The 15068-nt window shown below is 37.2% G+C and overlaps 1 protein-coding gene across 9 annotated transcripts in view; it reads right to left on the reverse strand.

Annotated features, from left to right (window-relative positions):
* LOC101417339 (dystonin) overlaps positions 1-15068 on the reverse strand; it is a 486360-nt gene that overhangs the window by 212745 nt on the left and 258547 nt on the right. For all 9 annotated transcript variants that reach the window (XM_004465347.5, XM_071218526.1, XM_058306906.2 and 6 more), the window contains one exon: positions 11618-11710. In XM_004465347.5, the coding sequence (XP_004465404.1) occupies positions 11618-11710 (93 nt within the window). The remainder of the gene's footprint in view (positions 1-11617; positions 11711-15068) is intronic.

The following is a 15068-nucleotide window of genomic DNA, read 5'->3' on the forward strand; positions in this document are numbered from 1 at the left end:
AAAGGAGCTTTATCTATCAATGAACCACCCTATTTTACAAAAGTAGAAACTTGACTATGGGATGCATAAATAGATGAAGAAATGATAGTTCAGAGGGTAGACAAAGTAATATGGAAGATAATTCAATTTCTTCACATGGTTTTATTAAAATGAAAAAAAGAGTAGAGGTATTAATATGAAAAGAAGCAGCAAGGTGGAAAAGGTTCCTCTCTTCAAGATTCTCCTCCTCGACAAGTAAAAGTTTAACACTGGGGGGAAATAGGTGCAGGGCTTCAGCGCTGTGAAGGGTGGCAGCCTGCATTCATTAATGACCCCACCACTTACTAGCTCTGTGACTTTTCTGGGCCTTCGTTTCCTTTTGTATTTAATGAGGTTAATAGTAACTCCTCAAAGAGATGGTGAGAGGCTAAAATGACAGGGCTCAAAGCAGTGCCTGCCCCACAGTGAGCAGAAGTTAAAACTGTGTAAGGGGCTAATTATTATTGCACAAACCCTTTTCTTCACACTGTAGTCAGGCAAAAGCAAATTCCATATTGGATCTATCAACACAGGCAAATATTTCCAAGCAAAGATGTTTGCTTCCAAAGACAATCTCCTCAAAAATGTTTTAACTATTTTGGCAGAAACAAACGTAATCAACACATTTTTAGTGTCTGCTTCCAAATTTCAAAAATGTGTGAAAATGCACCACAACTGTTTTTAGCTATAAAGATGGTGTAAACATTTTGAAAATTTTATCTGACTACAAACTGCCTACCTAAAAGGGAAAGCTAAACAGCTAAAAAGCAATTAAAAAGTTGATAAAGTTCAAATGTTAATGTTCCAAATTAATGGCTACCTGGAGTAAATTCCCATCTATATGTTATTCAAATAGAGAGAAAAACCAATGAAATATAACTACTTTTTTTGTAGGAGTAAGGGATTTTAAACTTTTGCATGTCCTTCACATTCCTGAAAAGAAAGAGGGGTTAAAATGCTGATAGGGAGAGAAATTCTACATAACTATTTTATAAGAAAATTTTCACAAGCTGGTTATGACATCCAAATAATGACTAGAAATAGTCAAACGTCAATAAATATATTCCCATTTTTTAAAATGTAAACAAAGATAAAATGGTTCAGAAAGAATGAGTCAGTCAAGTATAGGATGAATGATTTTTGTTTAAAAGATCTGTGAACAAAAGCTATCATATAAGGAAAACATATTTAGATATCATCTTAGTCCTTGAATTCTAAGTATGAATTATATAGTCTATGCTTCATAAAAGGCTTGGTTAAAGAAAATGATAATAAATAATCATTATATTTCAAGGAGGGTGAAATAGTTTGAGATGCTCACATTTTGAGATGCCTCCCAAAAAACTTAAGTATTTTAACATAAAAGTCAAAGTGATAAAAATATTGAACTCTTCATTATTCAGAGACTGATCTTATTATCTGTACAATATCCACACACCTTATTTCTTATCCTTCTCTGCTTGACTTCTTTCCCTTAGGTTACTGTAACTATTCATCAGCAACTCACCAAAGGATGAAAGGGAACATAAAAGAAGTTCAGTTTTTATTAGTTAATACAGCCACAGGATTTGGTGGGAAGTTAAAATTATTCATGAGGGGAGCAGATGTAGCCCAAGTGGTTGAGCACCTACTCCCATGTATGAGGTCTTGGGTTCAATCCCTGGTACCTTCTAAAAACAAAAACAAACAAATGAAAAAACCAACTTTCATTGGGGAGTGGATGTAGCTCAGTGGTTGAGCACCTCCTTCCCATGTACAAGGTCCTGGGTTCAATTCCCAGTACCTCCTAAAAAAAAAAAATTACTCATGATCTTCAACCCAGAAGTCTTATTTTCAGATGGCTCCATTTTCAGCCATGGTCCCTGTCATTTGTTAAGAACAAACTATATTCACGTATCAAAAGGAGTCCAATATCCTCCTTTTATAGAAAATGAAACTGAGACCTAGAGAAATGAAGAAGACTCCCAAGTCACACAGATCTCTGGCAACAACGCCTAACTAGAACTCAGGCCCCTTAGTTTCTAGGTCTACTTTCTTTCCCATAAACTACACAATTTTCAGAAACCCTACTCTGAGAAGAGAATGAGATGGCAAATGCTAAGCTATGGGTGACGCTGGGTCCTCAAAATTTAGTGTGTTTTCAAGAAACACATGTGAGGGTGCCTAAAAAACATAGAACATTTTCTTATACCCTACAGAAAATATTCTGATTTAATTTGTTTGAGGTGAGGCATTTTCAACGAGCATCCAGATGATTCTGGTGCAGGGATCCTGGGGTCACACTTAGAGAAGCACTGCTGCAGAGTAAGAAGAGTAACAAGTTCCCCATCTCATAGTTCTGACCATTAGAATCAGAGAGCCCCCCACCCTGGCACAATGACATTAAAATCAGTGGCACTGACATCCAGGCATTTGTGTTTTTTAAAAGCCCCTGGGTGACTCTCATATGCAGTCATTTAGAAAGCCAATGCAGAAGACCTACCAGTCTTTTTTGAGTTCAATATAACAAGACAGGGAAGAGAGGGGATTTGTGACACTAAAGAAAGAAAAAAGTTTTACGGGAAGAGATCAGGGTAAAGATAAAGACCTTGTCACAAGGAACAGTAAGCACTGAGTCCTAGACAAACAAGACTCCCTGAAGAAGGTGCAGACACCGAGCTTGTTTCTCTCTGTCCCCAAACATGGCCTGCCTTTTGCCACCTCCTTTAAACACTCCTCCTTCACAGATGACCCTATGAACCTCAGCTCCTGCTCTGAACTCACAGCAACCCCTTTAGTTCAAGTAAGATATGGTGCCATAGTTTCACTCAGCTACTCCCATTTATTATGCTGCCTTCAGGAGACCTGAATCTCCATTTCTTCACTCTGCAAAAGAGAAACTGTCTATTTTGCCGATTTCATATAGCTACTTGATGAGCAAAAGATACAATATGTCTGAAAGCATTTTTCCAATCCCAAAGCTGTATACAAATCCAAGATAACATTTTTTTTAATTTAGACATCCATATCCTAATATAGATGTAACATGCTCATGAGATTTATATGTAGCAGGCAAGCTAGGAGGAGCTGGCAGAGCTGCCTGCTTCAAAAGAACATCTGTGCCTGGAGGTCAGTACATCACTGAAAGCAAGAATTTAAAAAGGAGGGAGACTGGTTCTAACAATGACAAATTTCACAGGAACAGGGAAGTTTAAGTCAGAGGCTTGAATGTCTAAGGTTTAGAGAGGCTCAATGAATAGTATGCTGTTCTGCTCTGAGGTTAACATAAAGTCATCAAATCCAACCCTACATCCAACTGCCTAAGAGTTAAAAGAGATTAAATAGGAAAGATATGAAGAAGATCTTGAAAAAACATCTTGATGTTGAAAGATCTTGGCTAATAAGCCAATTTTGGGATGTAATACTAATGAAGGGGCTGTCAGCTCCCATGTGCATGTAATTCTCCAAAGACTCCAATGCAAGATAAAGAATCCTGCAGAAGTTCTAACCAAAGATATTTAAGCAAACAGAATCAAACAACGCCTAAGTTAACAGGAAGAAGTCCCGAGAAGAATGGCTAAGCTGTTAGTTCTGACTCTTTATATGTCATAGAATAGTTTTTATCTAGACTATGGAGAAATGAGATATCAAACTCCTCAGCTAAAATGGCTAATCCATTCAGCTTTGCCCTAGAAGACAACAGACTTCATTATGTACCTCTATATGACAACTGTTTAATAACTCTGACTGACAAGTATATGACTTATTTTCATATATATTTGCCTTCTAAGTTTCAAAAATCATTAGATACACACATTAGAAAGAATGGTAAAATCCTTGACATGAGGATAACACACACAAAAAAGGCTTATGTATTACTTAGGAAACAGATATTAAGAGGTTCCACTAATAAAAAAAAAAAGGAAGCAGGTTTGGCCCAATGAATAGGGCGTCCCCCTACCACATGGGAGGTCCAAGGTTCAAACCCAGGGCCTCCTGACCCATGTGATGAGCTGGCCGACATGTAGTGCTGATGCGCACAATGAGTGCCCTGCCACGCAGGCATGTTCCCCCGCATAGGGGAGTCCCATGCGCAAGAGTGCGCCCCGTAAGGAGAGCTGTCCAGCGTGAAAAAAGTGCAGCCTGCCCAGGAATGGCACAGCACTCAAGGAGAGCTGACACAGCAAGATGACACAACAAAAAGAAAACAGATTCCTGGTGCCCCTGATAAGGATAGAAGTGGTCATAGAAGAACACGCAGCGAATGGACAGAGAGCAGACAACTGGGGGGGGGAAGGGTACAAGGGGAGAGAAATTTAAAAAAAAAAAGAGTTTCCACTAATGAAAAAAACTTGAGCTTACTTAAAGCCAAAGTATACAAAAGCCAGTTGGAGAACAAATGTGAAGGATAAGCAAACACATTCCTAAATACGTAGCAGCCAAGTAGTTTCCTTTTGCACTGACCTTTATGCCAGACTTACATAGATAAGGACATAGAATGGATGTTTTCTCTTTTATATGTAACCACTGTAAAATGTAAATAAAACAGATGACATAATATTGGCAAGGTATGCTGGTTTTTATAGAGACAACTTCTGTAGAACTCAGCTGCCAACGTCAATGATGATTTTCCACACTAACCCTAGTTAAATTTCATTCTATTACTGTGCAAATGATCTCTACCCAATGATACAATGGCCTAGCCAAGAATGATTAACTCACAAATGCTATTTATGTCCAGATTTTTTGTTAAAAGGCAAAGTTATGAATAGATTAAAGAAAAAGCCATCAACTCCCATCTAGTAATATGTAGAGGTTGTTCGGGTAATGTACTTTTCAGGCAAGCAAATATGTAAGATTCACTTACACTTAAACATAAGTAAAAATCCCAGATAAATAACTTGACTAAAACAAATATCCATGTTAGGAATAAAGATTTCAACTTCCTCCAGACTATGTCATAACCAAATTCCCTATGACATGCTGCCCAAACAATAATTCACATAAGAAAGAGATGGAATGATTCAGGCAATTTCAGCTGTATCACTCAACCCTTCCCTCCACACACACAGAGAAATGGAGGAATAATATGTTTCTGTGCTTGAAAACTGATAGAGAACTGGAATCCAACTTTTTAAACTTATAGATCACCAAGTCAGTACTGACTGATAATTGTACTGTATCCTCCCTAAGTCTGTAATACAGCTATCTGTCATATAATGACTGCTTTCTAATTTTTTACCTACAGTACAACTAAATTTCCACAGCTATTCCACGGGAAAATTAAGAAATCTTAACTAGAGAAATTCAAACGAGAGCATCCTCTTAAAACAATGTTTTTCTAAACCTTCCAATAATAACAGAAATGGCAGGATTTTGAAACTCAAGGGAGACTAAAGAATGTGGATTGCACAAAAAATAAAATCACAAAAATCCAATTTAAGTCTAATAATAAAATGCACCAAGAACACTACAGCTTTCAAATAAACTAATATTTAAAAACTTTTTTTTAAAGACAAATTACAGAAACTCAAGTCAGCTATGAGTATGTGGAGTACTGGTTTACACCTTAAATCTTAGACCTCACGTTTCACTTACCTTGATTCCATTTGTATGCCTGGAAGTAGAGGACACATTAGTACAGAAGGAATGACACCTCTTTTTCTCAAACTGATAATGATATACTGCACCACAGCAAAATTTCTCAGTATTTTGCCATTCTTGAACACTGCTATAATTTTCTGATAGGTCTTCAGCAAACCCAGTTTTTTCAAATGATCCATAGTGAATGGAACTTAAGCTGGCTGCCTTTCGAAAAGGAAAAGCATCAGTTTTTCTCTGGAATGTTATTTCTTTTGTGTTGACGTCATCTAAATGTTTTGTCCTCTTAGCACAATATGGAGTGCTGTCTTTCTCTGGAATCCTTTCATCCAGTTCACTAACTTTTACTTCTGTTTCACTGTTTTTAGCAGGAGAAATGTTCCCTTGGTAAGACACTGTTCCCGCAGTACTCAGCACAAGTTTCTGTTTAACACTGTCAACTACAACTTCTGTCTTCTCTTGCTGAATACCACCTTCCAGTGTGGGGTGTGGGGTATCAGATTCCTTCTGCACCAGTCCCCTGGACAAAAGAGCTGGCTGTTCTTGCAAAAGCTGAATGTCACTCTTTTTCTTGCCTTCATTTTCACTGTTTGGCTCCGACTCTGGGTCACCTACAATTTGCTTGATCGGCTTTCTTCTGAAATATTTTCTTCCAGGAGAATGTTTTTCAGGGCTCAAAGGAGTTTTGGCAGGATCTAAATATTGTTCTTCTTTCTCAGCTCGTACACATCCACAGACATTCCCCATTTGATTAGCAGGAAATCACAGTTCCACAGATTCACTCATTTCAATATCCACCGCTTACTTAAATCTTCTCCAGTAATTCAGAAAATTCCACTCTGAATTCTAATTCCTCACAGATTTCATGATCACCCTCTTCAGTATGAGGCCATTTTGCTTATGAGAAATGCACACGCAAGAAATGCCATGGCATCTTGCCCAGCCAGGCCCCTGTGTCTCATTAGACACCATGGCTTTGCTCTGGCCACCAATCCTCTTAGACAAACATTACTGCTCACTGTCAAAACACAATGCCGATGCGCTTTCAAGACAAGCCTTAGCTTTACAGTATGAGAAGATTCTGACCCTCACTTTAACTTTCAAAGTTAAACACTACCAAAGTTTGCATTAACCTTTGAAACTACCAGTGGTTCAACAAATCTGAGAGCAAACAGAAAGCAAATACCAGTCAGGAGAGATTCAGCAAAGTGCCTTTCAAATTTAGTTTCAAAGTGACTTTCAAATTTAATTGCAGAGAATCTCTCCTATATACTTTTTTCCTTAAGAAACACTAATTTCAGTATCTCCAAAACCAAAAAGCTCAGAAATTTCTGTAAAATCAAAACAGCAGCCAAAAAAAAAAAGGATGCGTCAATAGCTAAAGAGATAATAATGAATGCTAAATGCTTAAAATCCTCTAATAATATTGTTTCTAAAATTGATCTTTTAAAATAGTGTATAATATTTTCTAATAAAATTCCAAACCTTCTCTACTATCTAAAAAATGGCTGAGATAATAATTTATAAAATTATAGGATTTTCATATGTGCAAATAGATGAATTTTATTATTTAAAGCAAGTAACACTCAGCCAAATGAAGCACCTGAGCATTCTTATACATGAATTAAGGCAGTTAACTTTTATATTTAACTTTTATAATTGTACCCTGGTTAAATATTATTCAATTTTACTAGGGCCTTGCTGTAAAAATAATAAATTAGTATGGAACTTTATTATCTAAGGTGTGCATACTTCTTACACTGAGTCATAGATATAGAGTAAAAAGGAAATTAGTATGGCACGAAATGGAACTTACACGTAAGCAGAAAACATATGACCAATTAAAAACTGATGATTGCTTTTCTCTTAGGTAGTCTTTAGCATGATGAATGGACTGAACTGACTTTATTAATTAAGAATATTCAATAAATAATCAAATTAGTAATGATGATGCTGATGTTTCTCAGTAACATATTTTGCATTGTGAGATTTCCCTTAATTGTTTAAAAAGGAAACTAAACATTCTCCAATTACAAGAAGCTGAGTATCCTAGAGGACAAGCTGGCAAAAGTAAATTCTTGGGTTTTTTTATTTTTTTGCTTTTAAAGTGATTGTCAATGTCCTGAGTTAATTTAAAAGTATACTGGCTGATATCTGTACTATCATGATAGAGAGGCAAACACCTGCCTGGGCCTCTACTTCAGCCAAATTCAGCAACTATAGATTTCTATGTACAGGCACACTGCTCCCTCTCCCAGAAATCACCCAAGTTTAGTCTCTGCACAGCAGGTGGCATTCATTTTGCAAGACCTACCTCTAATACCTGTGAAACTTTCCCTTATTCTGTAATACCCTGCTGATCCTACCACAACTTTCTATCCTCTACATTTCTATTTTTCTTTATATTGTTAATAGACCCATCACCCTAGATTATAGTTAGTTTTATGAGCATTTCCCGTAATAGATAACACAACGTACTTCTTTACCTTAATATCTCTATCTCTGGATCTAGCATGTGGGAGCTAATGATATAGGATTCCTGTGATGACAATGCTTGCCTTCAGACAGCCTGGCTGGATAATAGATTTAGCTTGTGATGTTTAAAAACAAGTATTAAATAAATAGATGATAGATAGATAATAAATTGGTCTTTGGGAAATACTTTCCTTTATTTATGCAAAGTACAGAGAAAAAAAGCCCAATCACCCTGGGTGAGGATGATTAACACAGTTATAAATAGCCTTACATCTTGGCAAAATCAGAAAAATAGTTCTAATATTAAGTTATTGTAGCACTAAGAAGGAACATTTCCATTTTACCAACCCATAACTGAATTTCTTTTTTTTTTTTTTTTTTTAGAGGTACTAGGGGCCAGGGATTGAACCTGGAACTCACATGTGGGATGCTGGCACCCTACACTGAGTCACACTGCCTTCCCTGAGTTGTTTTTTTCATTTGTTCTGCTTGGGTTTTCTGTTTTTTTCAGGAGGTACTGGGAACCAAACCCGGGACCTTCCATGTGGGGCCAGGTGCTTGGTGCTCAACCACGTGAGCCACATCTGCTCCCTGTATTCATTTTAAATAAATCTTGATGCAATTTTTAAATACTGGTGATCATTTAACAATCATAACTCATTGTAATTCAGGTTCTAAAATACACTGGATTCTGTAATGTTATGTCATAGGATCATACCAGAATCAAAACTTCTTTGATACTTCTGTGATTGGTCATCCTCTCTACTCCAAAGGCACATGAACCCCAAAGGTCATTCTTAATATCTAATTCCTCACTGTAATGAAAAATGGTATAAGGCTATACCTTCATGACTTCTGTTTCTTAAAGTAAAACCCAGAAAAAGTTTCAGGAGAGGCATCACCTCTCTTTTTCTCTAATGGCTGTCCTTCCCAGGTACATTATATTTTACCCCGTTCTACCACATAAAAGCATCTGTAATCACCTACTCTCTATCCAACATCCTTCGCCTCTCCTCTACAAAACTTCCTTCTACACACAAACATATGAACAAAACAAAGGTATATCTAATTTAATCCTGTCACTTACTCTACTGACTTATTGCTTTAAATTTCCTCAAACTAAGGGTCTAAAAATGCTGCTACTAATTCTCAACTGTTTAATCACATTTTGGGATGTGATTAGTTTCTGCTCCCAGTAGACTTTCTCCAGAATCTCCAATGCCTTCCTTCTTTTAACAAAACTATTAGCCTGTACTTGGTCTTAATTTTCCCATGTTCTCAAGTGGCATTTCATACTGCTGATCACCCATTTCTTTCTACTTGAAATTCTCTTGCCTTGGTTTCCTTAATGTTACATTTTCCTGTTACTTCTTCAACCTATCCAGCTGTTCTTTTCTATTTCCCTCAGCTGGATCTTCTTCCTCCTGCATCTCTAATCATGCATGGGCCTTCTACAGCATTCTTTCCTTGGCTCTCTGCTTTTCTCCACATTTGCACTTCTCTTGAAGGTCTGAGGAGGCTTTCTCTCTAACAGATTCAATGGTCACTAGTATACTGATAACTTCTGACAACTCCCAAATTTATTATCTATGCCTTTATCTTCTCAGCTCTGCTGTGCTAATATATCTCCACTGTTCAGCAGTCAGATGCAAGGACATTCCACCATTCCTTCAAAACCCAAATACAGAAGGTCATTAGTTGTCCCCTTACCATCATCCCCTTTCTCTGTAGTCCACTGTTCCTTTGATCCCACAGGCTAGAAAGTTTAGTGTTCTTTAATTTTTATCTTTAATGCTTTGCCTTCATTTTTCTATCTTCTGTTGTCAAGCCCCTTCCTTTCTTTCTTCAAAATGTCATCTCTTGGATTCCATTTTTCATCCCAGCCTTTGTTCTGTCTTTTATCACTCCACTCTGAGGTCATCACCTCAGCTTCTTAGTGTCTCCCCCAACTATGGAATTTACACATTTCAATCTACTTTACAGAGAGTTGATAGATTCAGTTTCCTAAAAGATTCTTTTTCAAGCTCAGAGTAGTTACGTGACTTACCCAATGCTAACAGAGGAGTCAAGAATGAAACTTAACTCTGGCTCCCTCCAAAAGCTGAGGGCTTCCCATTGACCCAAAGTGATTCTTAGTCTAGGATTCAAAATGCAGACACAGTCTGCCTCATAGTTCTGTCAGTAATATGATATGATGAGGTCCCCGCTCCAATGGGCCTCTGACCTTCCCATCTGGGGTTCTTGCAGTTTCTATGCTATTATAAATTCTGTGCTCCACTTAGGGCTAACTAAAGGATTTCTAAGAAGGCTGCTGAGGAACTCCATGTCAATTCAGCCTTTTGACCAATTCTATTAGACTTTACACAATTCTGGTAACAAAGTCTATCTGTGCACTCCGTGACCAAATCTCACCTTGGTTTAGTGTTTAGTATCCTAGGTCTCCTAAGTTAGTCCTTTTGGGATCCAGTTCCCATTTCCTGTTACTTGATATTCCCAACATCAACAGTGCAGCGGAATGTACACCGATTAGTAGCTGCTTAGCAGCCTGGCTGATATCTTTCCTTTGCTTACCTGGGTCCTCCTCCAATTTCCTACAGTTTTAAATTGTGCTTAGCCACTTATTTAGATCCTGGGAATTTATCTAGACTCTATTTCCTGTAGCCCTGCATTCCAGTCAGATATATCCTGTTCCAAAATGAGCCCCAAGTATATTATTTTTCACCATTAACTTATAAGCCATATAAACCAGCCAGAAGAGAGAGAAAACAAAGCCTTACTCTTCTCAAGATTTGGTTTAAAAACTGAGTTCTGTTCTGAGCTGGCAGACTACCTCTCCTCCTCCTTCAAGTAAGGCCAGGTGCACAGTAACCAGAGAGTAAAGCACAGTGAGTACCCTCCTGTGCTACAGGCTCTGTGCTGCATACAGGACACTACATGAGTAGAAAGATGGTTAACAAACTAAAGCAAGGTCCACGGTTAGCATGAACTCATCTTAAAAATAAAAATCAGCCTTCAAGTGGCACAGTGTATTATATAAAAATCATAGTTAATAAATTTGAATAGACTCTCCTCAAATCTAGATTTAGAGCATATAATCATAAGCCAATCTTATTCTACTGCCATCTAGTGTCTATTAAATAAGAAAATACTCTCTATGGTTGAGAAACTATAAAATAAATAAAAACAATTCTAAATAAGGATGGAATCACAAAATCTTTATGTATTTAAAACATGTAGATACTGCCCAAAGAACTAAAGAAATGTGTTTGCATTCAATAAAAAGAAATCTTTGTCTTCCAACTCTAAGATTACAAGCACTATTTGAAACTACACTTAAGCTAACAGAGTACAGGAAATGGGCTGCCAGATTCATAAGCAGCAGGTTATTTGAAAGGAAAAATTTAAAAACAGTGTTTAAGAAAGCAAGCCTGAAAATTATTTTTCTTACACTGTACATGAATAAATAATTCATTCTTCATATGAATCCCCTGAAAACAAGCAGAGAGAGGCTTAAAAAAAGGCAATTAAGAAAAAGTGGGCTTACCTGAAAGTGCAAAATTATTGTCCATATTAATCCCAAAGTCAATTTGGGATTCCCATCTGTTATGTCATCATTTCTAATATTCACTAATTTCACCTGTTTTATATGTGAAAAAGAGATAAAGTGTTTTTAAAATCAGCACACAAACTATCTTTAGACCTATATAAAACCTATTCTAAATTATACACAGAAAAAAAATGAATGATTTAAATACTAGCAATCATCAAAATACTGGTTTACTGCCAACTTAAAAAAAACTATTAAAAATGAGACTAGCATTATTTTCCTGTACACTTACCATAGTTACCATAGATAAATAAATAATGAGTCCCTGGACATTTGACAGACAGATCAGTTATTAAAATAATACTTAGACTTAAACCTTATCAACTGTTATATTGTGAATTCAGGAAAATAAATGTAATGATGATATCTAAGATTTTACTTCCTGAACAAAACACTGCAATAAACACTTCAGACACAAAGATCTACATTAACCATTAATCCTTATGGAAACTTCCACTAGAATGAAGGATAATAAGGCAAACACCAATACCATTGAAAATATTTAAGCACTGAAGATTTCATAGTATGTAACAACAAAAAAGCACTTTAATGTTTATAACCAAATGAAGGAATAATAAAAGTTACTGTTTTCTCTCTGTCTTTCCCTCTTTCTCTTTTTTACAGTTACATTAAAAAGCAAAACTGATGCCATTTGTGATTTCTCACTAATTTCTGGTAATTTTTAATACTCCTGCATTTATTTTTCTTCTTTTTTCTACTAATTAAAAAAAAACAGTACTTTAGCTTTTATGCCACTATTACATACACTGCTACCAAATCAAGATTATATCCAACCAATATAGTGTACATTCTTTTTCCATGATTTTTTCCCCAAACTTCAAACTAACTGGATTCTGTTGGCAGAAATGTTTCTTTTGTGACCACTCATGAGCTGCCTATTGGTAGCTACTTTTAAAAAATAAAATACTGCTTCACCACTACTAATTTTTAGAAATGCTTACACTAGGCCCAACCAAGGTTACCATAAGCACAAGACTCCAGAGTACAGTTGCGCCAAAGAATCTTTGAACATCAAGCAATGCAACTAGCATAAACTGGCAGAGCCATCATCTTGAAAGGTCAAGAAACCAGTTAAAGGGGAAGCGGACTTGGCCCAGCAGTTAGGGCGTCCGTCTACCACATGGGAAGTCCATGGTTCAAACCCCGGGCCTCCTTGACCCGTGTGGAGGTGGCCCATGTGCAGTGCTGATGCGCACAAGGAGTGCCCTGCCACGCAGGGGTGTCCCCCGCATAGGGGAGCCCCACGCGCAAGGAGTGCACCCCATAAGGAGAGCCACCCAGCACCAAAGAAAGTGCAGCCTGCCTAAGAATGGCGCCATCCACACGGAGAGCTGAGTCAAGATGACTCAACAAAAAGAGACACAGATTCCTGTGCAGCTGACAATAACAAAAGGGAACAAAGAAACAAGAAGCAACACATAGACACAGAAGAGAACAGACAAGGGGGGGGGGGGCGGGGGGCGAAATACATAAATCTTTAAGGAAAAAAAAAGAAACCAGTTAAAGGATTGCATTAACTGGATGAGTACCAAATCAAGAAAATGCAACTTTAAAACCAGTAGGAAAAGCTCCTAGATTTTTGGTCTCTGCCCAGCCCCAATCAGCTTGGGGTGGAATCAGCCCGCACTGCCACTGTGGGTCCCTGGCCCTGTTCAAGAAGGAATGTAGTAATCCCTAAGCATATACTGGGTGCCTATATATCAGTGTCAATCTAGCAGGTGCCTGCCTGAAAGAATGAACCAAGAAACTCCTCTCTGGCTCACCCTCCCAGACTTTCTCTGGAAGGAGAAGCATGCAGACAGTTAAAGCAGTGTAAGAAACAAAGTAAGTCACAGTGGCCTGGGGCAAAGGATTATGGGTTTTAAGACATACACAAGAGTACCCAGAAGGGAGGAAAGTCTATTTCATAGAGCGTAGAGGGGACATTCAGATTCCTAGAAATGGGGGAATTCCTGAGGTCCTGAGCAAGCACCAGCCCGGGACAACACTCAGTCTCAGAAAAGTCAAAGATGATCCTGTACTTCACTTTCACATTATACTGATCTTCCTAATAGGGGTGCTAAACTCTAAAGGAGAGCACCAGCCAATGCAGAACCTCTTTACAAGGACTCTGAAAGGTGATTTTTTCATTGGTTTATTTTTGTTAGCTCTATGCACTTAGGGAAATATCAGTCATATAATTAACTGGATTCAAACTTAGAAGAGACAGACAACTCAGAAACAAAATCCTAGAGTTAATATATTAAAATATTAAAATGTACAGTGTGAAACAAAAGATTACAAGACAAACAAAGAAACAGGAAACAATGGTCCATCCAACAGAACAAGAAAAAAATTCAGAAGCCATCAACAAAGAATACCAGACCCTGGACATAAACTTTTTAATAGACACAGGTCTTTTTAAAAAAAGTATCCTCAAATGCTCAAGGAAAGGAAAACACAGAGAAAGAACTAAAGGATATCAGTAAAGTTATGAATGAACAATAAAAGAGTTTCAAAACAAAGAAATTTTTTAAAAGAAACAAACATAAATACTGACAACCACGGAAATGAAAAATTCCCTGGGGTGTTTCAAAAGCAGAATAGAGCTGGCATTATAAATATTCAGTGAACCTGAACACACCACCATTGAAAGTACTCAGGCGGAGATAAAAGAAAACAGAGCCTAAGAAACCAATGGGTCACCATCAAGTGTACCAATATATACATTATGGGAGTCCCAGAAGGAGAAAAGAGAGAAAAAGGGGCAGAGAGAATATTCTAAGAAATAACAGCAGAAAATTTTGCAAATTTAACAAAAATATGAACACGCACATTCAAGAAGCCCAACAAATCCCAAACAAGACAAATTCAAAGAAGATCATGCCCAGATACGTAGTTGTTAAACAATTGAAAGGCAAGGACAAGGAGGGAATTCTGAAAGCTGAAACAGAAAAGCAATGTTTCACGTACAAAGGAGTCCCAATAAGATTAAGTGCTGCTATCTCATCAGAAAACATGGAGTCAAGAAGTACTGAAAGAAAACAATTATAAATCAAGAATTTTATATCTGGCAAGACTTTCTTTTAAAAATGAGGGAAAGATTAAAACACTGCCAAATAAATGCTAAGGAAGTTCATCATCAGTAGGCCTGCCCTACAAGTAATGCAACTGGGATTTCTTCAGACTGGAAGAAAAGAACCTGAACAGTAGATCAAAGTAGTCTAAAGAAATAAAGTCCATCGGTAAAGGTAAACATTTGTGCAATTATAAATACCAAGAATATTATATTGTAATGTATTTTTTGGCATACAGTTCCACTTGTTATTTCTCACAAGTTCTAAAATGCAAGAAGGGCTTAAAATGACATGATAAATCTAGAGTTTTG

The sequence above is a fragment of the Dasypus novemcinctus genome, chromosome 11, assembly GCF_030445035.2.
Source record: "Dasypus novemcinctus isolate mDasNov1 chromosome 11, mDasNov1.1.hap2, whole genome shotgun sequence".
NCBI lineage: Eukaryota > Metazoa > Chordata > Mammalia > Cingulata > Dasypodidae > Dasypus > Dasypus novemcinctus.